This window comes from Syzygium oleosum, unplaced genomic scaffold, assembly GCF_021117445.2.
Source record: "Syzygium oleosum isolate NSW1041296 unplaced genomic scaffold, Sole_v2.1 Sole_v2.05, whole genome shotgun sequence".
Classification (NCBI taxonomy): Eukaryota; Viridiplantae; Streptophyta; class Magnoliopsida; order Myrtales; family Myrtaceae; genus Syzygium; species Syzygium oleosum.
Window position 1 is genome coordinate 10,351,490 of NW_026607489.1, and position 25,206 is coordinate 10,376,695.

Sequence of the window (25,206 nt, forward strand, 5' to 3'; positions counted from 1 at the left end):
GATAGACAAATCAGGTCTGCATAGGCTACTTTAATTTAACTGATAGCTTGTGTGGAACCTCAAAAATCCACACCCCTCTTTAAGACTAACGCTGAGGCACCTGGATTGGTAATGTATTCTAAGATTCTGGAACACTTGTCATCAGATAAAAGTTTCAGTTAATATTTTGAGCACGTCTGGGAGTATGAAACAGTGAGATGTGGAGTCAGTAGGCTGTAATCCCACTAAAGCACCATCTGCAGATGAGAGATGATTAGAAGCGCATTAACAGCATCGCCAACAAGAGATTCGTGGAGCTTGTCTTCTTGATATTTGACTGGCCACACTCCCCCAACAAATCAATCAACTTGATCCAGTGAACATGGAGACAACTTGCAGCCATTGACATTGATAAGAATGTCAAACAAGCAGAAATGTCAAAGCTGCATATCTCCTTTTGAGCGGATGTGTGAGTGATTAAAACATCACGAAATCAAAATAGAGGTTTCTTCTATGATGGAAAAAGTAACATCCACCAACGACGAGCCCATTTTCTATTCCTTGCTTAGTCTGAATGCAGTTGTGGAGTTGAGTTGATAATCTAGTCATCACTAGGAGAAGGGAGAGGTTGCCTTTTTAGTTCTTCCGGGCCATCGATTCCGTTGTTGAAACTTCTTCATAGAAAGATCTCCTTCCACCTCCCCTCAATCCATCCATCTCATGTTTTCGCTAGCATCCACTCTCCTATTTACTCATTCTTCTCTGCTCGTCCACGCAGCTGAAACACCGCCCCACGTGCCAGTACAGATTTTCTCATTGTGCTGATTTATTCTGCCTCTGCCGAATCACTCTTGCCGTAGCAAGATGTGATTTGCGAAATTGAAGGAACCAAAAAATGTTACTTATTAGCTGCATATTTCTTGCACTAGCGCAGCACTGGCTTCTTGTTGCCGGTCAAGCTCAAGCTGCTCTAAGTCCCCCGAGTCACTCTCATCCGCACCCCCACCACTCGCTGCTTGGAGACAGGGCCGCTCTTCTGGAATTCAAGAAGACGATCAGATCCAACCCGAACTCCATGCTTGGTAACTGGAACGAAACAGTTGATGTCTGCAGCTTCACTGGAGTCATCTGCAATGCACAGCGTCACCGGGTGGCGTATCTCATCTTAGAAGGCCAAGGCCTAGCGGGGCGGCTCTCGCCTTTTCTATCGAATCTTACGGGCCTTCGGAACTTGAGCCTTGCAAACAATCACTTTTTCGGGACGATTCCTCCCGAGCTTTCGTCCCTTCGACGCCTTTGCGTGCTCCTCCTCCAAGGAAACAATCTAGGGGGTCCTGTACCGCATTCATTTGCTCTTTTAACCAATCTTCGTACGCTTTTTCTATGGGATAACAAGTTGACAGGTACACTTCCAGTCTCTCTCTTTGCTAACTGCACCAAATTGGATAATATAGACCTCTCAACGAACTCCCTCTATGGAGAGATCCCACTAGAGATTGGAAATTGTCGTAATCTCTATAGCCTTAGTCTGTACAACAATCAATTCACGGGCCATTTACCCATCTCTCTAAGAAATGCTTCGCAAATGTTCAACATCGATGTAGAAAGTAACAATCTTGAAGGCCCGCTCCCTTCAGATATTGTGGAGAGGCTTCCTTTACTCAAGTATCTTCATCTTTCATACAATAAAATGCAAAGTCACGAAGACAACACCAATCTTGACATTTTCTTCACATCCTTAGCAAACTGCACCCGTCTGCTCGACATCGAACTGGAAAGCATGGACCTAGGAGGGAGCTTGACAAATTCCATTGGCCAACTTAGTGTTACCTTAAAAAACTTGTTACTTGAAGAGAATCAAATTTTTGGACCAATTCCCCCGGCCGTGGGCAGATTTTCCAAGCTTTTATTGTTGAACCTATCTTCGAATCTCCTCAACGGATCGATCCCGGAAGAGATTAAGGGGTTGTTGAGTCTGGATCGGCTCTACTTATCTCGCAACTCGTTCAGAGGCAAAATTCCGACCGTATTAAGCCAGCTTCCGCGTTTGGGTCTTCTTGATCTGTCTTATAACGAATTCTTTGGGGAAATCCCGGCAAGTCTGGCGAATATGGTTGAAATGAGGTCACTTTTTCTCAACAACAATCTCCTTTCAGGAAATGTACCGCCGTCACTGGGAAGATTGTCCCAATTGTTCCAGCTAGATTTGTCGCATAATCAACTATCGGGAAGAATTCCGCCAGAGCTGTTGCTGGGCATTAATGAGATCAGAATGTATTTAGGTCTGTCTCACAACAATCTTGAAGGCCCTCTACCAATTGAGCTCAGCAAGCTGGAAAAGTTACAAGCCATGGACCTCTCCTCGAACAACTTCAGCGGAAGTATCTTCTATCAGATATTGAGCTGCATTGAACTGAAAGAGATAAATTTATCGAACAACTCGCTCGAAGGGCACCTTCCAGATTCCTTGGGCGATCTGAAGAACCTCGAGTCCTTCGACGTTTCTTGGAACCGGCTCTCCGGGCCCATCACTGCGAGCCTGAACAAGATCGAGACTCTGAGATTTCTTAATCTCTCATACAACAACTTCCAAGGCATGATCCCATCAGGAGGCATTTTCAAATCTGTCACTTCTCTCTCGTTCTTGGGGAATGAGTGCCTGTGCGGCACGATTCTAGGCATACCTGCTTGCTCTGGAAAGAAAACTTGGTTCCGGTCACGCACTTTCTTGATCATTTTCATCGTGGTCATATTTGCATCATCATGCCTGTCGACTATTTGCTGCGTGATTGGATACCGGCGCTTCAAGATCATAACTTCTTCTGGGAAGACTGAATCGATAAGCACGCCAAAGACACCAGATCCGGTGTGCAATTTTCCAAGAATCACGTACAAAGAACTGGCAGATGCCACTGGTGGATTTGATGACCAGAGCCTGGTCGGATCGGGCAGTTATGGACGTGTATACAAGGGAGTTCTTCCCGATGGAACGGTCATAGCAGTGAAGGTGTTGCATGTCCAATCCGGAAATTCCACCAAGAGTTTTAACAGGGAATGCCAAGTGCTAAAGAGGATCCGGCACCGGAACCTGATAAGGATAATAACTGCTTGCAGCCTCCCGGAATTCAAGGCTATCGTCCTTCCTTATATGGCAAATGGGAACCTCGATAGCCATCTCTATCTTCCTTCAGGAACGGGCTTGATCTCAAGATCTTCTGATTTGACCCTCATCCAGAGGATTAATATCTGTAGCGACGTAGCCGAAGGAATGGCTTATTTGCATCACCATTCCCCAGTTCGAGTCGTACACTGCGACCTGAAACCGAGCAATGTTCTTCTCAATGATGACATGACTGCATTGGTTTCTGATTTCGGAATAGCGAGGCTGATTATGTCGTCCGGAGGTGGAAATGCAGCGCTTGTCGAGAACATGGGAAATTCCACGGCAAATTTGCTATGTGGATCTATCGGATACATTGCCCCAGGTAAAGATCTCCTGTACAGAATTCATTGATCCTAAAGATTTGCGCATTGGAGATCTGTTCAATGCTAGAGAAATTCAGTACCTTTGATTGCTTTTTCAGGAAAAAAATGTTCGTTAGTCTTTTCAGTTACGTATATGTTGATGGACTTGCTTCAAACTGTCAAAAACTACCCGACATTGTTTAAACGTTTATTGCAGAGTACGGATTTGGGTCGAACACATCTACGAAGGGAGATGTTTACAGCTTTGGCATTCTGGTCCTCGAGATGGTGACTAGAAGGAGACCGACCGATGATATGTTCGCCGGGGGACTGAACTTGCACAAATGGGTCAAGAGCCATTACCATGGGAGGGCTGAAATGATCATAGACTCCTCATTGTTAAGAGCTTCAAGAGACCAATCTCCTGAAGTGCAGAAGATGTGGGAGGTCGCCATTGCAGAGCTCATAGAGTTGGGCATCCTTTGCACGCAGGATTCGCCGTCCACGAGGCCAACAATGCTCGATGCCGCCGATGACTTGGATCGACTCAAGAGATACCTCAGTGGAGACACTACTGCAACTTTCGCATCTTCACTTGGAATTTCTTCGTCCACTTTTGGGACTGATGATTAAATGTCATGTCCAATTGTACAATCGAATTATAATTCCATCCAACTCATTCCTGTGTAAACACGTCAGTGATTTTTTGTTTTTGGGCAAAAACAAGTTTGAAGTTTCAATTCCATGCAGAAAACATCGTCACATTTATCACAAAAGATGTCAATGGCATTACCAGTACATAAGAAAGTACACCTTTTCTCAAGCTAATTGGGATATCCACGACTGACTGAATTGTGTATTCACTACTCCGTTGAAGTCAGGAATCTGCTCGATGAGATATCCAAAGGAAAACCACTAACGCGACTTTCGATCGACAGTCGTGCCATCGTGATATCTGGTTTGCTGGAGGGAGAGACTAGTGAGTTTGTGAAAGCAACAAGCGGTAGTGCCTCCGCGCTGCTTAGTGAGAACATGCTTGTACAGTGCCGCCCACTACGGCTGAAACGGTAGTGGTGGAGCACGCTTGGACACGAACAGAATCATGAAATCCTTAATGTGGTCCATGATAGCTTTGTTAGTCCGACCATCAAGCATGTTAGCAACAATTAGGCATGAAGACACGCAATTAGTTTACTGGACAAGAGGGGAAGGCAGAGAGATAAAGACAGGTCTAAAAACCAAAAGTTATGCTTAAAGTGGCTCCTCTTTTCCAGACCAGGTAATGGTCCGTGACACAACATCCAATTCTTATTATTCCATTGTTAGGAGTGTTCTTTACATGGAATGCTCGACGGCACGAGGCGTTTCCAAGGACCACTCCTTGCCGCTTGTGAAGCCAAAATCGATTTCTTGTTAGTGCCGTTCCTGTGACAGTAACATCTCACATGCGTATTAGACTCGAACATCACAGCGATGATAGTGAAATTTACAATGATTGCACTCGATGCTAGACCCCCCGAGAAGGTTCGATAATTCGATGTCAGGTAATGCTTCTTTAACCAAATCCTCTGGTCAACAATCGCTAGTCAATTCCAAGCATCATCATCATCCAACTGAAGAAAGCATTAGATCACCAAACTTTCCACAATTTCCTGAAACACACAAAGTTGGGGTTCCACTTGAAACCAATTGTAATTCTACAGTGGTCACTAAGTTCCAGTAAGCCAATATGCATAGATTTGGCAGAGAATCTAGCACTAGCTACAGCTCAATCTCTATACTGAGATCTCTGGGGGGATTTTTTGTTTACGGCTTTCTGCGACGTGGGACATGTGCAGTTGAGTTTTGTATTGTCACACTACGCTTGGTCGGTTAAACGACATAGCAACACTCGGAGGCATGATCCAGAATTAGGAACTGTCAATAACACTTTCCTCTTTTGTTACTACAATTGAAGATGAACTCACATAAATGAGGTCATCTTTGCCAAGAAAGAATTCAAAACATGCGACCAAGCCTACGAACAAGTATGTCGTGATAATGATCGGTCCAGAAATGTATCCATAGCAGCTAATGCATTGACTTATGGCATGGAAAACTTTTTACTCCCAGCAACCTTACTTAAGTGGACCTACGCCTCACTCATTACATAGAAATAAGGTAATTCAGGGAAGAGTGCGTACCTCTCGTTTGGCTCGCATCCTCTGGAGACGTCCTAGTTAAGAACACACAAATGAACGAGCTCCGAGATCCGTGCTTGGAATTTAGCATTCGTAAGGAACTCATAACACCCTCCCTAGATCTTCGGGTGTCTTGCATTCGATGAATTACTACGCTTGCACACAAACATTTTCCACACACACGTATAGCTCATTAGACAGAGCATCACTGATTGGTAGTAGATACAGAAGCACACGGGCTCGAATCCAAAAGGTCATTGGCAAAACAAGGGGCCGATCCAAAGTCCAAGATCTCATAGCTAGGACTAAGAAAGCTCTCGGGACTTTGTTTACACAATCAATGTGTACCCAAGCAAACCTCTTCCTCGCAGGAAAAGATAAATTTCAAGATAGAAGAGAGATTTAAGAACGGACACTGGATTTTGAGGAAAGTATTAATCAGATTCACATGATCTAAAAAGGAAAATGTGCACTCTGAGATTATTACATGCAGCTTTAATTATAACTATACATCATTCTCTCGATCCCTCTAACTCTCAAACAGGGACTCAATCACAACACACAGACCAAAAAGCCCAAAACAGGACAGCTCTAGGCTTCTGCACAACACCTCAATTCTCTTAATCCACCTCTTCAATCTTGGGCCCAGCACCCGCGCCACCAGAGCTAGGCTTATCTCCGTACGGTCCATAACCGTTGGGCATGTCAGCGCCGCCGCCCATCGGCACATCTCCGCCAGCACCCTGGTACATCTTGGCAATAACAGGGTTGCACAGGCCTTCCAGTTCCTTCAATTTGTCCTCAAATTCATCCACTTCAGCCAATTGGTTCCTGTCGAGCCACTCGATCGCCTCATCAATTGCCTTCTCGATCTTCTGCTTATCAGCCGGATTCAGTTTACAGGCAAATTTCTCGTCTCTCACTGTATTTCTCATGTTGTAAGCATAGTTCTCGATCAAGTTCTTCGCTTCCACCTTCTTCTTCACCTCCTCGTCTTCTGCCTTGTACTGCTCTGCTTCCTTCACCATCCTCTCTATCTCATCCTTGCTCAGTCTCCCCTTGTCATTCGTAATTGTAATCTTGTTCTTCACACCAGCAGTCTTATCCTCCGCCGACACATTAACAATTCCGTTGGCATCGATGTCAAAACAAACATTGATCTGAGGAACACCTCTTGGGGCCGGAGGAATGCCCGTGAGCTCGAATTTGCCCAGAAGATTGTTGTCCTTTGTCCTCGCCCTCTCGCCTTCGTACACCTGAATGAGCACACCCGGCTGATTATCAGAGTACGTGGAGAACACCTGCTCTTTCTTCGTTGGGATCGTCGTGTTCCTCGGGATAAGAACAGTCATCAAACCACCTGCGGTCTCAATACCGAGGCTCAGAGGCGTGACGTCGAGCAAGAGCAAGTCCTGCACTTTCTCATTCCCTTCACCACTCAAGATTGCAGCTTGGACTGCAGCCCCATAAGCAACAGCCTCATCAGGGTTAATGCTCTTGCACAACTCCTTTCCATTGAAGAAGTCCTGCAAGAGTTGCTGAACTTTCGGGATCCTCGTCGACCCGCCAACAAGAACAACATCATGAACCTGACTCTTATCGATCTTCGAGTCCCTCAAACATTTCTCTACGGGCTCCATACACTTCCTAAACAAGTCCATGTTCAGCTCCTCGAATCTCGCCCTAGTGATTGTGGCGTAGAAATCAATACCTTCATAGAGCGAGTCGATCTCGATCGTCGTCTGGGTCGTCGAAGACAGAGTCCTCTTTGCCCTTTCGCAAGCAGTCCTCAACCTTCTCAGAGCCCTCGCATTCCCGCTAATATCCTTCTTGTGCTTCCTCTTGAACTCCTGCACGAAATGACTCACGAGCCTGTTGTCGAAATCCTCACCTCCTAAATGCGTGTCACCGGCCGTCGCCTTCACTTCGAAGATGCCTTCCTCGATCGTCAACAGCGAGACATCGAAAGTCCCGCCACCGAGGTCGAATATGAGCACGTTCTTCTCGCCGGCCCTCGACGCCTTCTTGTCGAGCCCGTACGCGATCGCCGCGGCGGTCGGCTCGTTGATGATCCTCATCACGTTGAGCCCGGCGATAGCGCCGGCGTCCTTCGTCGCCTGCCGCTGCGAGTCGTTGAAGTACGCGGGGACAGTGACCACCGCGTTCTTCACCGACTGCCCCAGGTAGGCCTCCGCGATCTCCCTCATCTTCGTCAGCACCATCGACGAGATCTCCTCGGGGGCGAACTGCTTCTCCTCCCCCTTGTAGCCGACGGCGATCATCGGCTTGTCCCCGGGGCCGGCGACGACCCTGAACGGCCAGTGCTTCATGTCGGCCTGGACGGTGGGGTCGGAGAAGCGGCGGCCGATGAGGCCCTTCGCGTCGAAGACGGTGTTCTGGGGGTTCATGGCGACCTGGTTCTTGGCGGCGTCCCCGATGAGGCGCTCGGTGTCGATGAAGGCGACGTAGGACGGGGTGGTGCGGTTGCCCTGGTCGTTGGGGATGATCTCGACGCGGTCGTGCTGCCAGACGCCGACGCAGCTGTAGGTGGTGCCGAGGTCGATGCCGATGGCCTTGCCGCCGGTCTTCGGAGCCATTGACGGAGGTTCGAGCTTGTCGGAATGTGCGCCGGGGAAAGGATCGATGAAGAATGCGGTTGGTTTCTGAACGCGAAGCAGTAGTAGTAGCGCGCGATCAGCTTGCACTTGCAGTTGCCGCTTGTCGTTGGTGGTTTGAGCTGGAGAAGTTGCGGAGCGAGGGAGGAGTATATGAAGGCCATGGCGGGAAAGAGGGAGAAAGTTCCAGAGGCGACCGGAAGATGCTAGAGAGAGAAAGTGAGAGAAGAAGAAGCAAAAGTGGAGAAGGAAAGAGCGGGACGCGTCTCGTTGCGCTCCCGCGATCGCCCCGAGAGAGTTCTAGAGACGGGGAGAAGGCGGGTCGGGTCGGGGGCGGGGGTTCGACCCGACCCGTGAGATCGCGTCTCGGGTTGAATGATGCTTTTTTTTTTGGGTCCTTGTAATTTTGAGGAGACCTCATTTTTTACGCCGAATTTCGGTTTTATTGCAATTCTAGTCCTTGTGTTTTCCTCCGGCTTACAGTCCTGCCCTTCGAATTTACTGGAAATTGACGAGTCAGCCAGCTATTGACACGTGGCTCCTCGCGCGCGCGTGTGTATATAAGGGCGCTTTTGTTCGAGGGGAAAGTGTTTTTCGAGAATTTATTTTTCGGACTTTCGCTCGTTTGATTTGCTGAAAATGATAAGTCAATTGAAAATACTTTTTGGTCAAGAAAAATATTCATGTATAAAATTAGGAAAGTGGTGAAAGCACTTTCCGGAATTGTTCATTTTGAATTTGTTAATATTTTTCTTTTCTCTTCTTTCTTTTTTTTTATTTTTATTTTCTTTTTCGTTCTTCCTCCCTCCACCGGTCGCCAGCCTTTCTTTTTCCAAAATAAAAATAATTTAAAAAATATAAAAATTTTCGATAATTTTCACTATCAGATTTTCCTCATCAAATAACTTAAAAAACTTTTCAAGTCCTTTTAGGTTTTAGCCAAACACTGGAAAACGAACTCATTTTCCTAGAAAATGACTTCCTGGATTTTCCAGAAATGATACATTTTCCGTGAAACAAACGCACCCTAAGCCTCTAAACAAATTGCACTTTTTAATCTCCTTATTTTTAGAGATTTGGACTAAAACGATATTATTTTAGCCACGTCAATGATATCTTCACGTATGATAGAGAAAATAATAAATAAAAAAAGTCAAATTAGTATTTTCTATCAGCCAAGTTGGACGGAGTTAATGTAAGGCTTTTAATTGCACCAATTTGATAGGTTTTTATGATTTGATTGCACTTTCGTGATAAATTTTAGGACTTTCAGTGAACATATCCCTTAAATATTTGGGAAAAAGCCATAAAAAAACTCAAAACTATGTCCATTGTGATATGTTTACCTTTGAGCTTTTTTTGTGACATCAAAAATCCCAAAATATACCCACCATGATATATTTATCATAAATTTTTTCTTGTGAAATAAAAAAACCCCAAGTCTGTACCTATGTGATGCTTTTTGTTTTTATTTCACTTAAATTATGTGAGCGCTATGTTAACAATGTTTCCTTCCTGGTGTCTATGTAGATAGATTTTTAATAGCTCTCATTAACGAAACTTTGACGGAGAATAAATGTATTATACATTTACAAATTTGAGATTTTGGTGCCACAAAAAAATTTAGTATAAATGTACTCCTCGAAAAATGTATGAAAAATGATTATGAACTAGCAGACAAATAAAAGAAGACGACAATGAGAAATCCTAAATTAATTCTACTTGTTCCAATTCAGTTCTGAATATTTCAATTGTACTAATTGAGTCCTAAACCTATTGACAATTTGGTAATATAGTTCATCCCAACAATTTTGATAGGAAATCGCTGACATAGACGTTGGTTGTCTACGTGACATAATTGACACTAACATGGACAAATTTTACAATTATTAATATTTTTTCTTGAATTTTTTATTTTCTTTTCTGTCGTTATGGTCGCGCGAGAGTTGGTGAGGGCTTGCGAGCCCTCAAGGGCATCCCTTGCCTAGCCATGAGTGTCAAGCCCTCGTCAGATCCAGCGAGAGCAACCCTCACCCATGCCGTAGGAAGCTATTAGTAATGCAACCATGAATCTCATGGAGAGTTCGATCCAAGCTTAGGATGAACGCTGGCGGCATGCTTAACACATGCAAGTCGAACGGGAAGTGGTGTTTCCAGTGGCGAATGGGTGAGTAACGTGTAAGAACTTGCCCTTGGGAGGGGAACAACAGTTGGAAACGGTTACTAATACCCCGTAGGCTAAGGAGCAAAAGGAGGAATTCGCCCAACGAGGGGGTTGCATCTGATTATCTAGTTGGTGAGGTAATAGCTTACCAAGGCGATGATCAGTAGCTGGTCCAAGAGGATGATCAGCCACACTAGGACTAAGACACGGCCTAGACTCCTACGGGAGGTAGCAGTGGGGATTTTTTCGCAATGGGCAAAAGCATGATGGAGCAATGCTGAGTATAGGTAGAAGGCCCACGGGTCGTGAACTTCTTTTCCCGGAGAAGAAGCAATGACGATATCTGGGGAATAAGCATAGGGGTTGAGCCCTCACCTAGTGGCCGGCAAGCCACAAAGAATAAAAAGAAAATAAAAAAGTAAAAGAAAATATAATAAAAGAATGGGAAAATTTCAATTAAGGACCCCACTTGGGGTCTTTTTCTCAAAATAGGACCCAAAGTGAATATGGTGTCAAATAAGGGCCTGAAGTGCCCAATCAGTCTCAAATAGGGGCCCGAAGTGCTCAATTCGTTTCAGGTAAGGGTCTGGGTTCACCGGCCAGTCAAATCTCGCCGGCCGGCGAGCACAGGTAGTGTTCCGGTTCATCTCTGTTTTTTTTTTTCCTTCCCTCCGCCGGCCATAGCCGGGGCCGGCGGAGGTCGCCGACCTCAGGCGAGGCCGCCCTCGCCGGCGTCGGGTGAGGCCGCCTCGCTCGGGCCGGGCGAGGTCGGCCTCGCCGTTCTTGGCGAGGTCGAGCCTCGCCGGATCCGGGCGAGGGCTCGACCTCGCCTGCGTCGGCCGAGGCCGGCCTTGCCGTTGCAAGCGAGGCCGGCCTTGCGTTGCGGGCGAGACCGGCCTCGCCCGACGCCGGTGAGGCCGGCCTTGCCGTTGCGGGCGAGGCCGGCCTTGCCGTGCGGCGAGACCGGCCTCGCCCGGACGCCGGCGAGGTCGAGCCCTCGCCAGATGCGGCGAGCTCGACCTCGCCGGCACGGGCGGAGGCCGACCTCGCCCAACCCAGGCGAGGGCGGCCCTTGCCCGACGTCGGCGAGGGCGGCCTCGCCTGAGGCCGGCGACCTCCGCCGGCCCCGGCTATGGCCGGCGGAGGGAAGAAAAAAAAAAACAGAGATGAAATGTACTGTTCCGGTTGCCGGAACAGTAACTGTGCTCGCCGGCCGGCGAGATTTGACCGGCCGGCGAACCCAGGCCCTTACCTAAGACGAATTGAGCACTTCGGGCCCCTATTTGAGATTGATTGGGCACTTCAGACCCTTATTTGACACCATGTTTACTTTGGGTCCTCTTTTGAGAAAAGAACCCCACTTGGGGTCCTTAATTGAAATTTTCCCTAAAAGAATTCATAAAAATATTAAAAAATTGTAAATTTTATCTACGTTAGCGTCAGTCGTGTCATATAAGACGGCCAATGTACATACCGGCGATTTTCGGTCAAAATTAGCAAAGTTTAGGACACAATTGACCGGCTAATTTTAAAAAAAAGCACCAACTTTACCTTGAGCGACAATTCCGATCCGATCTTTTTTTTGTCTCAATAAAAAAGCACAAAATTTTTCTCGAGTCTCAAATCTGGCCCCCATGATGTGAAATTTTTAAATTACTCGGGTTAGATTTCACTACAAAAAAACACCGGATTAGCGACGAATTTTGCGACGAAAAATTTGGAAAAATCCGTCGCAAATCGAATTTGCGACGAATATAGCGACGGAAAAAATTCCGTCGCTACTAGGTCGTAGCAAAATTTTGCGAAGGAAAATTTCAATGTTCGTCGCAAATATTTGATTAAACAATGATCACCGGACAAGACGGCTGGAACGAGGAACCAGATCACCATCACCAACGAGAAGGGCCGGCTGAGCAAGGACAACATCGAGCGGATGGTGAAGGAGGCAGAGCAGTACGAGGCCGAGGATGTGGACGTCAAGCGCAAGGTCGAGGCAAAGAACTCGCTAGAGAACTACGCTTACAACATGCGGAACACCATCCGGGACGACAAGATCGCGGGGAAGTTGAATCCAGAGGACAAGGAGAAAATCGAGAAGGCCGTGAACGAGGTGATCGAGTGGCTCGACAGGAACCAGCTCGCCGAGGTGGACGAGTTCGAGGACAAGCTGAAGGAGTTGGAAGCGCTGTGCGGTCCGATCATATCGAAGATGTATCAGGGCGGCAGTGATGGGCCGATGGGCAGCGACGACGGTGACGTGCCGAGAGGAGGTAACGGGTTTGGTGGTGGAGCAGGGCCTAAGATTGAAGAGGTTGACTGATGATGAGGATGAGAAATAGCTTAGGAGGGATCTTTCTGGTTGCTGGATGTGTTATTGTGCTTCTTGATGTTCATCGTCTGTTTCTTCCTTTTCTTCTTGGGTTGTTGTCCTGTTTTGTGTTTGCTGGAAATGGCGTGTTGCTCGAAAGTGTATTGCATATTTCCTACCCTGTGGTAATTTAGATGTCTGTAATGATGTCTCTGAATAAGATGTTGAATGGTCTGAATTAACTGTCGGTAATTAGATCAATAGAGATGAGCTTTGGTGAATAACAAACATTATTGTCGATGTTTCATTTCAAATTTTTGGAACCGGAACAACCGGTCCGGTTCCTGGAGAGGATCCGAAAAGGTTAGATTCAATCGGCAAAATCGGTTTGGAATATTTTTATTTAGTAAGAGCAAAAATAAAGTAATTTTTTGTGATTACGAAATTTTCATAAAAAAATAACACCGTTGGTTTTAGGGCGGACAGATCGGCCAGGAATTGAGCCCTGTCCAGTTCGATTTCCAATTCTAAGGTGGGAGTTGATTGGCCCTGGTCCTGATTAAGAAGGCAAGAGTTTTGTTTGATCCAAACACCTTTGGCTGGAGGAAACTTGCAATAAATTTCAACCTTTCTTTTCTTGATATGATATTTAGTAAAGAGAAAATGATATAAAAAGTTTTTGACTTTTGGCTCAATATGCAATGTGGTTCCTAATTTTTTAATTTGTTCAATGTAGTCCCTGAATTTTAATTCAATGTGCAATATGGTCTTTGAATTTTTAATTTGTTCAATATCGTCCTTGAACTTTTGATAAGTTCAGTTCAAGGACTACATTGCATATGTACCAAAAGTCCAAGGACTACATTGAAAAAATTAAAAGTCCAGGGACCATATTGAACATTAGACTGAAGTTCAGGGAGTGCATTGAGCATATTAAAAGTTTAAGGGCCATGTTGCACGTTAAATTAAAGTTCAGAAATTGTCTATGTCATTATCCCTTTAGCAAAGCCATCCATGTATCTTTGGCTCAAACAAAGATGCCCTTATATGTGAAGGTCGAGTGCTTTACTCATGCATCACCGGACAAATATTTGATTAAACAATGATCACCTCACCATCCTTGTATAAATTAGAGGATGTTTTCAAATTAATTAGGGTTAATATCACGAAAAACCTCAAACTGATACACCTATGATAAATTTATTCCGAACTAATTTTTTGACCACGAAAAACCCCAAATTGATAGACATGTAATAAATTTACCTCAAACTAATTTTTTGACAACTAAAATCTCAAAACTGTTACACTTGTAACAGATTTACCTTTCAATAAATTAGATTAATACCGCAAAAAATCACAAATTCATAAACCTGTGACAGATGAAGGAATAAAACCCTAAACTGGTACATCTGTCAATTGCTATATGTCATCCAACTCAACAATTTGGCCATAAAATTTAACGAAAATTAAATGAGGGTAAATTTGTTTTATGTGTACTAGTTCGAGATTTTTTATGGTAAAAAAATTAGTTTTGGGTAAATTTATCACGGGTATACCAGTTGGGGGTTTTTCGTGATTTAACCCAATTAATTAAGATTTTGTTATCCCTCTGTCATGACGAATTTTTCCCACTTTCGCTCGATTGTGTGCCTGAACATGCTAACGGCGGAGGGTACAATTGAAAGAATTCTATAAATTCGGGATCAAAAAGGCAAAAACCGTCAACGGCGAAGGACGGTGGAGAGGAAGCGCGAACGACGACGTCGTTTTTTCTCGCATCGGCAGAAGCCCGAATGAAAACTTCGGCTTCCATCAACTTCCTCTTCCTGCTGCTGCTGAATCCAAATCCCAACGTTCCAATCTCGTTTTCTAGGGTTTCCTTTTCCTCTCGCATCTCGAAGGATCTGGTATTCACCTGATCAATCGAGCCTCCGTAGCCAAGCACATCCCCGTCGTGCCTCGAAGCCTTAACGAGGCTCCTTGCCCTCGCCGCGAGACATGCCCGCCGCCCCGGCCGCCGATGGCGACGGCGGCTTGAAGAAGTTGGAGTACCTATCTCTGGTCTCCAAGGTGTGCTCCGAGCTCGAGACGCACCTGGGCTTCGGCGACAAGGTGCTCGCCGAATTCATCACCGAGCTGGGCCGGAACTGCGAGACGGTCGACGAGTTCGATGCCAAGCTCAAGGAGAACGGGGCTGAAATGCCCGACTACTTCGTACGTACTCTTCTCACCATCATTCACGCGATTTTGCCTCCGAGCGATGGGGCCGATAAGCAGCAGGGAAGGAAAGGGGGCGATGGCGAGGGTGGTTCCAAGGGTCAGTTCAAGGCTTTGGGGATTGCTGACAGTAAAGATAGGGTGAAGGACCTGGAGAGGGAGCTTGAGTTGGAGGCGCGACAGCGGAGGAGAGAGGGTGGAGAGTATGAGAAGGAAGAGAGAGATAGGGATAGGGAAAGGGACAGGGAGAGGGACGGAGAGAGGAGAGAGAGACACCGGGATAGATATGATAGGAGAAGTGAGGTAGGGCATAGGGATAAAGAAAGAGACAGAGACAGAGATAGACATAGAGATAGAGACAGAGAGCGAGACAGGGATCACGAGGAGGATGATAGAAGGGGAAGGCATAGAGATCGGTATGAGAGAAGTCGAAGGGATGGCTATGAAGATCATGAGGATGATAGAGAAGACACTAGAGATAGAAGGAATGGGAGTTATAATTCCGATGAACCGGAGCTATATAAGGTTTATAGAGGGAGAGTTTCTAGAGTGATGGATACGGGGTGCTTTGTTCAGTTGAGCGACATTAGAGGTAAGGAGGGGTTGGTGCATGTATCGCAGATGGCAACCAGGAGGGTTGCTAATGCTAAGGATGTAGTGAAGCGGGATCAGGAGGTTTATGTGAAGGTGATTTCTATCTCCGGTCAGAAATTGAGTCTTTCCATGAGGGACGTGGATCAGGACACCGGAAAAGATTTGCTTCCGCTGAAGAAGAGTGAAAATGATGATGCTTATCGTACTAATCCAACTTCAGGGTCAAGGGATGGGCCTGTTGCCAGAACAGGTCTCTCTGGGATCAGAATTGTGGAGGAAGATGATGTGGCTCCATCGAGGCGACCCTTGAAGAGGATGAGCTCACCAGAGAGGTGGGAGGCGAAGCAATTGGTGGCTTCAGGCGTGTTGAAGGTGAATGAATACCCAATGTATGATGAGGAAGGGGATGGAATGCTGTATCAGGAGGAGGGTGCGGAGGAAGAGCTTGAAATTGAGCTAAATGAGGATGAACCTGCGTTTTTGCAAGGACAGACCAGATATTCTGTGGATATGTCACCGGTGAAGATTTTCAAGAATCCCGAGGGGTCTTTGAGTCGTGCTGCTGCACTGCAGTCTGCTCTTATAAAGGAGCGGAGAGAAGTACGGGAGCAGCAACAGAGAACGATGCTTGATTCTATACCAAAGGATCTTAATCGTCCTTGGGAAGATCCCATGCCAGAGACAGGCGAGAGGCATCTTGCTCAGGAGCTCAGAGGTGTTGGCTTGTCGGCTTACGATATGCCAGAGTGGAAGAAGGATGCCTTTGGCAAAGCATTGACTTTCGGGCAGAGATCGAAGCTCTCCATCCAGGAACAGAGGCAGAGTTTACCCATTTACAAGTTGAAAAAAGAACTTGTCCAGGCCGTGCATGAAAATCAAGTTCTTGTTGTTATTGGTGAAACTGGTTCTGGAAAAACTACTCAGGTTACTCAGTATCTGGCTGAAGCAGGTTACACCACCAGGGGTAAGATTGGATGCACTCAGCCTCGTAGGGTGGCTGCAATGTCTGTTGCCAAGAGGGTGGCCGAAGAATTTGGTTGTCGTTTAGGGGAGGAGGTTGGATATGCAATTCGATTCGAGGATTGCACAGGACCAGACACTGTTATTAAGTATATGACGGATGGTATGCTTCTTAGGGAGATTCTCATTGACGAGAACCTGTCCCAGTACTCAGTAATCATGCTTGACGAAGCACATGAGAGGACTATACACACTGATGTCCTTTTTGGACTGCTTAAGCAGCTTGTGAAAAAGAGACCTGATCTTCGGCTGATAGTGACATCTGCCACATTGGATGCGGAGAAGTTTTCCGGTTATTTCTTCAACTGCAATATCTTCACCATCCCTGGTAGAACATTTCCAGTGGAGATTCTGTACACCAAACAACCAGAAAGTGATTATTTGGACGCAGCTCTTATTACTGTCTTGCAGATTCATTTGACAGAACCCGAAGGCGATGTCCTACTTTTCCTGACTGGTCAGGAGGAGATTGATTTTGCTTGCCAATCTCTTTATGAAAGGATGAAAGGATTAGGCAAGAATGTTCCTGAGCTGATTATCTTACCTGTTTATAGTGCCTTGCCCAGTGAAATGCAGTCAAGGATATTTGACCCTGCCCCTCCGGGGAAGAGAAAAGTGGTTGTTGCGACTAACATAGCCGAAGCATCTCTCACAATTGACGGCATTTATTATGTTGTTGATCCAGGGTTCGCAAAACAGAATGTCTACAATCCAAAGCAAGGTTTGGATTCACTTGTCATCACTCCTATTTCACAAGCGTCCGCGAAGCAACGAGCTGGACGTGCTGGGCGTACGGGGCCTGGTAAATGTTATCGCCTCTATACAGAGAGTGCGTATCGCAATGAAATGTCCCCTACCACCGTCCCTGAAATCCAAAGGATTAATCTTGGTCTCACTACTCTTACGTTGAAGGCAATGGGTATAAATGATCTGTTATCCTTTGATTTCATGGATCCACCATCGCCCCAGGCTCTGATTTCTGCCATGGAACAGCTCTATAGTCTAGGAGCATTGGATGAGGAAGGGCTTCTCACAAAACTGGGAAGGAAAATGGCAGAATTTCCTCTGGAACCGCCCTTGTCAAAGATGCTTCTTGCTAGTGTAGACTTGGGATGCAGTGATGAGATATTGACCATCATTGCTATGATTCAGACAGGAAACATTTTCTACAGGCCTAGAGAGAAACAAGCCCAAGCAGATCAGAAGAGGGCCAAGTTCTTTCAGCCGGAAGGAGACCATTTGACCCTTCTTGCGGTTTATGAGGCTTGGAAAGCAAAGAATTTTTCTGGGCCATGGTGCTTTGAGAATTTTGTTCAGTCTCGATCCTTGAGGAGGGCTCAGGATGTCAGGAAGCAGCTCCTCACCATCATGGACAAGTATGTGTTCTCCTTTGTCTTTTAAAATCATTGTTCTGCTTCCAAATTGCAGTATAATTTGTTGCTGTTGTTGCATAAGCTTGTTTTTCTTGATCCATATTTTCAAGAGCCCAACTATATTTATATGACATGATACTATGACTTTTTGGTGATTAGACTTTACTAGCTACTTCTTTTTGGTTCTGTTGAGTACCCATCTTACTGCGTAAATTTTTATAACCTGCCCCTCTCCCTTTGTGCCATGCCGTAGTGAGTTCTTCTCAACTATGAACTTTACAATAACGCTGCCCATAGATCAAATCGTTATTTGTGTTGACTTGAGTTTGTGTTGTTTGTTATATTACTTGTTTCCATCCTTAAGAAAAGGTAACAAAGGTAAACTGTGCGGAATTTCATTAAATGGATCTCAATGCACTCATTTTTCTCCTACTTCTTCTGTAGGTGTGATTGTCTGCTATTCGCTTTTGAGCTACAGAATGAGTCATGTCTAGAGTTCTGTAAACTTTAGTTATACGCCTGACTTTTGTGCCTTAAGGAGCACTCAGGTTAATTTGATTTTTGACAATGCATTTCAGGTATAAATTGGATGTTTTCAGTGCTGGAAAGAACTTCACAAAGATAAGGAAAGCAATAACAGCAGGGTTTTTCTTCCATGCGGCGCGAAAAGACCCACAAGAAGGTTACAGAACCTTGGTTGAGAATCAACCAGTCTATATACATCCAAGTAGTGCTCTCTTCCAGAGACAGCCTGACTGGGTTATCTACCATGAGCTTGTCATGACCACAAAGGAGTACATGCGTGAGGTAACCGTTATTGATCCTAAGTGGCTTGTGGAAGCGGCGCCAAGATTTTTCAAAGTTGCAGATCCCACCAAGATGAGCAAGCGGAAGCGTCAAGAGCGTATCGAACCTCTTTATGACAGATACCATGAACCCAATTCGTGGCGTCTCAGCAAAAGGCGTGCTTGACATGTATGATTTAAATTTCTGTTTGACTAGTCCTTGATTTTGCTTCCTCCTGTAAATGTTTATATCTTACTTTTTGCAGAAGGTAATATTGTAAAACTCCTTCGCTGAGGTATAATATTCATTAACTTTTCTGGTTTGACAGGCATCTTCTCTTTCTGTTTTCTGTTGCTTCCTATTGAACTTTTTGAGTTGAACAACACATTAGGCTTGTATCAATGATAATACTCAATGACGTACTAGTTTGATGATTCAAGTAGTTGTGGATGTTTGAGAATAGCTTGTCACAAGCATGTGCCCCTCCTCCTGGAGATAATAATTGGGTCCTTTGAGTTCTATCTACTTATAATTTTGTGCTTGGCAAGTTGGCACATTTGAAGGACTCTTGCTGGCCAACTTTGAATGATACTTCATGACCCTATATCTTTTTCAATGCGTTGGTGCTTTGGATGTATTTAAGGATGGTTTTGGACTAATAACTCTGAGAAGTGATCGCTATCTATCTAATAAGAAAATGACAAATCTTCTATTCCATGGTCATGTGAGGATTTAAGTGTTCCATTTATTGAGTGGGAAACTGTTGGTGTCTGAATGTAAATTAATCATACTAAGGGGGGAGCTGGAAGAGGATAAGTTTGATGTTCACATAAAAACATGTGAGAGAGGGTTTCCTGGTTGCTGTTTTTGTTGACTGCCTTTCGTTAATGCTCTGGCTTGTGATGGACTTGCCAGTGTTAGGAGGTTCTGCCTGTGAGGCTTCGTAAATTCTCTGCTGCTATGTGATGTTTGCTAGTTAATTATCGATCGGTACTTTAATTCTTGTTTGGCCTTTCACTCTAATGACCAAGAATGCAATTTATCACGCTCCTCAGTAGGAAGACCAGAATCAGAAGATTTTTATTTGTCCTTTTCAGATGCATAGCCTTTGACATCACTTACAGCGATGAGGTTGGAAGGATGTTAGTTTTGTATGCCATGCTGCTTGTATTTAGAATCTTCAAAGGAAAAGGAATTGGGAAGATTTCCTGTTCATTGTGAATTTTCTTGGGTAAATTTTCATTGTGATTTCTCTTTTACTGGGACTTAGTATGCCAAGTTTTTTCTATGGCTTGGCTTTTCACATGGTGATCTTGTTGTTAAATTCTTCCACGGTGTTGTTTTCCTGGATAATAGGCCGGAAGATTTTCTTATTGATGATATCGATGTTAAGGATAGTGGCGATATTGGGGATAGTGAGCAGTTATGATACTGATTGTGACCATGAGATGGAGCTGGAGCTTCTAATTATTATGAATTTGATAACTATGGATATGATGGCGGAAATAGGCTGATTCAGGGTGCGTTTAGCAACCATTCTGTTCCTGGAAATAATTTTTGTTCAGAAATGATTCTTTTTTATTCTGTGCCTGGGAACAATTTCTAAGTATTTGAAAGTGTTTGGTAATTGCTCAAAATTTTTATTCTTGGAATAGAAAAAGAACAGAATTGCGTTTGGTAATTGCACAAAATTTCTTTTTATTAATAATATTTTGAATTTTTTAATATTTCTTTCTTTTTATTTATTATTGTTTATTCTTCTTCTTCTTCCCCTTTTTTTGGCCATGGCCAGGTCGCCAGCGCCAACGACCGGTCATAGGCCAGGGCCAGCGAGGGCGACCCTCGCCGTTGCCGTCGCCCTCGCCTAGGCGGCAAGGGACCAGCCCTCGCCGGCCCTGGCTTGTGGCCGGTCGCCAGGTGACCGGCCACAGGCCAGGAAGAAGAAGAAGAACAAAAAAAAATTCTTTTCCATTTCTGATTCTTGTTCCCAGAATCAAGAACCAACTTTTTTTTGCTTGTTGATTCTGTTCCAAAACTGATTCTGGGAATAAATTTTTGCAAATTTGTGCCCGGGAACAAAAAATTTACCAAACGGATTTCTATTTCAAAACTGATTATGGAATAAAAGAATAGAAATATTTACTGTTTGGCCGATTGCCAAACGCGCCCTTATCTTCTTTCTTCCTCTTCATGCATGCTATGGCTTTTCTTACTAGGGCTTTGTTTGGGAAGCTGCGGTGGGGGAGAAAATGAGAGTTGGCTGTGGAAAATGTGGTAGAATTTGAAATTTTTGCGAGAAGAAAATCGAGGGAAAAGCAAAAACTTTCCTCCAGTTTCTTCTCATCTAGAATCCACATCCTTCCAAACATAGCATTAGTATCCTGCTATTCTGTTGCTAGTTAGGAGTTGTGTTGATCTTTGCCATACAGGTGTTTTCTTTGAGGTGCAGCGACTACAATTATGCATCCATCCGGATGTTTGATTCTGTTTGTGACTAACACCTCCAGCTTGGTCGAGCATTGTGCTGCAGTAACTAGAGTTAAATATGGTCATGTTACTGTTGTTGCGATTTACACCTTCAGCTAGGTGAACATTATGCTGCACCTAGAATTTTCATGTTTTTCGTTGAGTTGTAGATCATGAACAACTCTTTATATGATTGTTCCCTCTAAATCATGATGTAGGATTGGTGAATTAAAGGGAACTGAAAATTATGTGGTTGTTGAAGGTTGGCAGCATGTTTTCTCTTATTTTTAGCCATGTCAATGACTAGAAGGTAAAGCTAAGTTGCTCAAGTTATCTGTATATATAACTTGTGTTATATATTCAGTTGGATGACGAGTTGGTTGCGGTATGGTTGGTCAACATCAAATACTGCGAAATGGTCGAGGACAGTTCCATCTTGTAGCACTGCAGTTCGACAAACCTCTTTTCATAGTGAAAATCTGTTCCCGAGTTGAATTACGCACTTCCAAGATCCCTTGTTACTTCACACAGAATTATTCTCGGCGTCATGTCTAATTTACAGTTATCAGGACACTTCCAGCAGATCGCTTTTGATACTGCAGAGAAAACGAAAGTGCATTCCATTTTACAGTGGTTAGTCGGGCGATGACATCCTGTTGAATGTTGGATGTTATGCTGCTAGATAGACCTTTCTGTGATAAGCAAAGCGTATCTTGACATCCGAGCTACATGGTTGGCCGCGGCATTTTGTCGTAACTTCCGACCACTTCTATAAATTGCATCTCTTCCCACCTCAGTCTATTTAAGAGTGCGCCTTCTAGGAATACACCAGTAAGTCGCTGTACAGAGCTGCAGTCTATTGAATTTCCCGCAAGCCAGTTCTCTCTCTCCTTGGTGCGCATGGCAACGATTCTGTGCCCGGAAACTGATTCTGCTCAGAAATGATTCTTTTTTATTCTGTGCCCGGGAACTGATTCTGAACATTTGAAGGCATTTGGTAATGGCTCAAAATTTTCATTCCTAGAATAAAAAAAGAACAGAAATGCGTTTATTAACAGCACAAAATTTCTTTTTATTAATAATATTTTAATATTTCTTTCTTTCTTTTTTCTTTTGTTTTTTTCTTTTTTTCTTCTCCCCCTTTTTGGCCATGGCTTGGCCGGCGAGGGCGTCGCGGTCCTCGTCAACCTTTTCTAGCCCTCGCCTGAGTTGGCGAGGGCCGCCCTCGAGGCTTGCGGCCTTGGCGAGGGCTGCCCTCGCCCGATCTAGCGAGGCTGGCAGATCTGACGAGGGCAGCCCTCACCGGCTCGGGCGGGGGCTGGAAAAGGCCGGTGAGGGCCGCGCCGGCCCTCGCTTGTGTTGCCGGTCGTCGGTGGCCGGCCAGGCAAGAAGAACTGAAGAAGAAGAAGAAGAACAGTAAAGAATGGGAAAGAAGAAGAAGAAGGAAAAAAAAATAATTTCTTTTCCAATTCTGATTATTATTCCTAGAATCAAGAAGTTACTTTTTTTTGCTTCTTGATTCAATTCCAAAACTGATTCTGGGAATAATTTTTTGCAAATTTGTGCCCGGAAATAAAAAATTTATCAAATGGATTTCTGTTCCAAAACTGATTTTGGGAATAAAATAACAGAAATTTTCACTTTTTGGCGACTTACCAAACGGGCCCTAAAATTTCCCTTTCTCTATTAGTTCTTATGCTACAGACTAGGGACTAGCAAAATCAGAAAAGAAACGCGGGCTGCGTGGGTAAAAGAATGGCATATTTCCCTTCAAGACTGTCATTCCTCCCATGTTACACAGAGAGCACTATAAAGCACAGAATCTGACCGTCCTGTTTCAAATCCATAAAGTTTCGATCGACAACATTGACAACGTGACGATTTTGATGACTCTTGGGTTTGTTCTTAGTGTTTTCCTTGCTTTGTGCACTCTTGAGCTGTCGAGGTTTGAGATGCTCGCACTACCCTTAACACAGCAACAGTTCCTTTCTTCATAAATAAACTAAGAATCGATTCTGCACCCCCGTTGTCTCTTTTCCAAAAGCTAAGCATCGCGAATGGCTCTCTCGGTGCTCGTTTAGATTCCACTAATGACTTGCAAAATGCTACTAAAGAAGATAATGACCATCCTTCGAGTTAAAGCCACACGACCATTTGCCAAAAGTTATGCTTCTCGGTAGCGTAAACCGCATCCTTGGTCGAACATTCTTGTGGTATCTCACCTTCCCCTCTACGGACAGATTTTCGCCGAATTTAGAACAGAGCAGCTCTACCACATGTCGACGACAAGAGCTTGAGCTGACAACTCAAAAACGTCGATGTCACGGAATTGGAGTTATCTCATATCCATGCACGAACGTAGCTGTCATATATAATAGACAAAGCTTTGGAAATAAGCACTTCATCGCCATTGAATTTCATTTGTTGCCGCTTTTACTCCCGCTCAAAGATGTCTGTCCGTCACAAAGTGAAAGTCAAAAAGGATAGTCAAGTGCTTAGTTTTTAATTCAAGGTGTTGAGTGCAATAATCCTAACAGTCATGGGGTGAAATGCATTGTTCCCTTCTACATTTGAACACAATACATGGTCAGGTCACTCAGTAACCTGCTAAACATCTGATTCAGATTGATTTGCGTCACCCGCTCTGAGTAAGTATGGTTGATGTCATTCACCAATCTTTCTTCCAACCATGTAAAGCAATCAGAGTTCAAGATTCTCCATCTTTTTGGGAAAGAGCCAACGTCCTGGAACAATCGAATTAAAAAGTCCGGCGAATACCGTCAAGATCTGCAGGTATAAGACAACGTGGATTTCGGTTGGTTACAGCTTAAAAGGGTGGCTCCAGTTTCACGCGATGATTTAAATTTAATTCAGCTGCAATCTTTCTGGAATAGTAGAGCACACACCTGGGCCATTCTCTTTTAATTCCCTTGAACAGCATACTGCCAGGCCATCTCCTCCATACCTTTTTCCATCTTTCCCGCCCTTCATACTTGTTTATTCTCTCTGATATACTTCTATCAGAAATAGTATCCATATGGAACCGACAACACAATCTTTCTTATTCAGCAAAAAGAAACTGCACATCTTTCTCTGATGCCTTCTGGTATTTGGAAGCAGGCTCTCTCTCTCTCCTGCAAATCACTGAATCACTCCCTCTTTCCTAGAACAACTCTGCATACATACACACCCGTACGCAGAGAGAGGGAGAGAGAGTGAGAGGTTACAAAATGAAAATTAAGCTTGTTGTGTGGTTGTTTTGCATGGTGTCTGCTCAAACCATTCTGATCTTGGCTGCCGAATGCTTCTCCGAGCCACCCATCTCAACCCACAATACACAAGGTCAGGAAGTTCGAGGTAGGGATATCTTTCCTCTCCATCCTTCATTGCCACTAATTAGTGTATTATAAAATTGTCAGAAGCCACCATTACTCCACTGGAAAATGCTGCAGCAAGCTATGCAAATTTGAACGAGACTGGTGAATTTTCAAAAAATGCTGACGGGAGGCTTATGATTTCCGTTACGAGAAAAGGTTCAAAAGGGAAGGGAGCTTATGGTGGTGCAAATATTGTCCATCGACCACCGCGTCCTACAAATGCTGCATCATCCTCTGGTGCACCTTATTTCTTAATACTCTCAGTGATATTGGCAACTTTCGGTTTGATCTGTCCTTGTCACTTCTAAGGGGCTCGCTGTGCTTATCGTAAATCTTAATTTCGGACCATATCTGTTCTCAGCCTCTCATTTGTGCTTGTCAATATTGCCTTTTTTGGGAATTTGACTGTTGTTTTAGTCCATTGAAGTTATGGCGGTTGGTTGTGTTACCGTTGTGTTATGAACAGAACTTTCTGTGATACAAATCTAGCAAGTCTTAGCTCTTAACCTTGATGATTTAATTCTTCATACCAGGTTTCTTTCTCTTGCTCTCTTTTCTTTAGACCTGCCAGCCCCACTGACGATTAAGGCCAAGTCTCTTACCGCTTCTTGAGCCATCACAGGACTAGCTCAACAAACCATACAAAATTCAAATGCAATTTT

The 25,206-nt window shown here is 44.5% G+C and overlaps 4 protein-coding genes and 1 long non-coding RNA gene across 7 annotated transcripts; 4 read left to right on the forward strand and 1 right to left on the reverse strand.

Annotated features, from left to right (window-relative positions):
• Positions 1-874: 874 nt before the first annotated feature.
• Positions 875-4,186, forward strand: LOC115665295 (putative leucine-rich repeat receptor-like serine/threonine-protein kinase At2g24130). Its single transcript, XM_030587168.2, has 2 exons — positions 875-3,464; positions 3,662-4,186. Exons 1-2 carry the CDS (start codon positions 875-877, stop codon positions 4,075-4,077), a joined length of 3,006 nt encoding a protein of 1,001 aa, XP_030443028.2. The 3' UTR covers positions 4,078-4,186.
• A 1,858-nt stretch (positions 4,187-6,044) lies between these two features.
• LOC115668895 (heat shock 70 kDa protein) lies at positions 6,045-8,414 on the reverse strand. The gene has a single exon (XM_030590253.2). The coding sequence runs from the start codon at positions 8,219-8,221 to the stop codon at positions 6,245-6,247; it is 1,977 nt and encodes a 658-aa protein (XP_030446113.2). The 5' UTR covers positions 8,222-8,414; the 3' UTR covers positions 6,045-6,244.
• Positions 8,275-12,723, forward strand: LOC115694611 (heat shock 70 kDa protein-like). The gene is made up of 2 exons (XM_056311643.1): positions 8,275-8,556; positions 12,265-12,723. The coding sequence occupies exons 1-2, from the start codon at positions 8,275-8,277 to the stop codon at positions 12,721-12,723; spliced, it is 741 nt and encodes a 246-aa protein (XP_056167618.1).
• Positions 12,724-14,436: 1,713 nt separating this feature from the next.
• On the forward strand, positions 14,437-20,098 carry LOC115694609 (probable pre-mRNA-splicing factor ATP-dependent RNA helicase DEAH5). 3 transcript variants are annotated; one of them, XM_056311285.1, is made up of 3 exons: positions 14,437-17,918; positions 18,494-18,890; positions 19,799-20,098. In XM_056311285.1, the coding sequence occupies exons 1-2, from the start codon at positions 14,710-14,712 to the stop codon at positions 18,885-18,887; spliced, it is 3,603 nt and encodes a 1,200-aa protein (XP_056167260.1). In that variant the 5' UTR covers positions 14,437-14,709; the 3' UTR covers positions 18,888-18,890; positions 19,799-20,098. The 3 variants fall into 3 exon arrangements, with proteins under 3 accessions (XP_056167260.1, XP_056167259.1, XP_030477557.1); XM_056311284.1 differs by lacking the exon at positions 19,799-20,098 and adding an exon at positions 18,967-19,026; XM_030621697.2 differs by lacking the exon at positions 19,799-20,098 and having other exon boundaries at positions 18,494-19,026.
• A 3,533-nt stretch (positions 20,099-23,631) lies between these two features.
• LOC130138316 (uncharacterized) lies at positions 23,632-25,056 on the forward strand. Its single transcript, XR_008816719.1, has 2 exons — positions 23,632-24,509; positions 24,587-25,056. It is a non-coding gene; the product is annotated as an uncharacterized LOC130138316 (long non-coding RNA).
• The last annotated feature ends 150 nt before the right edge of the window (positions 25,057-25,206 follow it).

What these genes read in the sequence shown, in the direction of transcription:
- LOC115665295 (XM_030587168.2), top strand. Translation starts at nt 875, where the DNA reads ATGTTACTTATTAGCTGCATATTTCTTGCACTAGCGCAGCACTGGCTT. An exon ending in TATCGGATACATTGCCCCAG is followed by an intron (nt 3,465 to 3,661) that starts GTAAAGATCTCC and finishes CGTTTATTGCAG; the next exon opens with AGTACGGATTTGGGTCGAAC.
- LOC115694611 (XM_056311643.1), top strand. Translation starts at nt 8,275, where the DNA reads ATGCGGTTGGTTTCTGAACGCGAAGCAGTAGTAGTAGCGCGCGATCAG. An exon ending in GTTCTAGAGACGGGGAGAAG is followed by an intron (nt 8,557 to 12,264) that starts GCGGGTCGGGTC and finishes TCACCGGACAAG; the next exon opens with ACGGCTGGAACGAGGAACCA.
- LOC115694609 (XM_056311285.1), top strand. Translation starts at nt 14,710, where the DNA reads ATGCCCGCCGCCCCGGCCGCCGATGGCGACGGCGGCTTGAAGAAGTTG. An exon ending in CTCCTCACCATCATGGACAA is followed by an intron (nt 17,919 to 18,493) that starts GTATGTGTTCTC and finishes AATGCATTTCAG; the next exon opens with GTATAAATTGGATGTTTTCA.
- LOC115668895 (XM_030590253.2), bottom strand. Translation starts at nt 8,221, where the DNA reads ATGGCTCCGAAGACCGGCGGCAAGGCCATCGGCATCGACCTCGGCACC.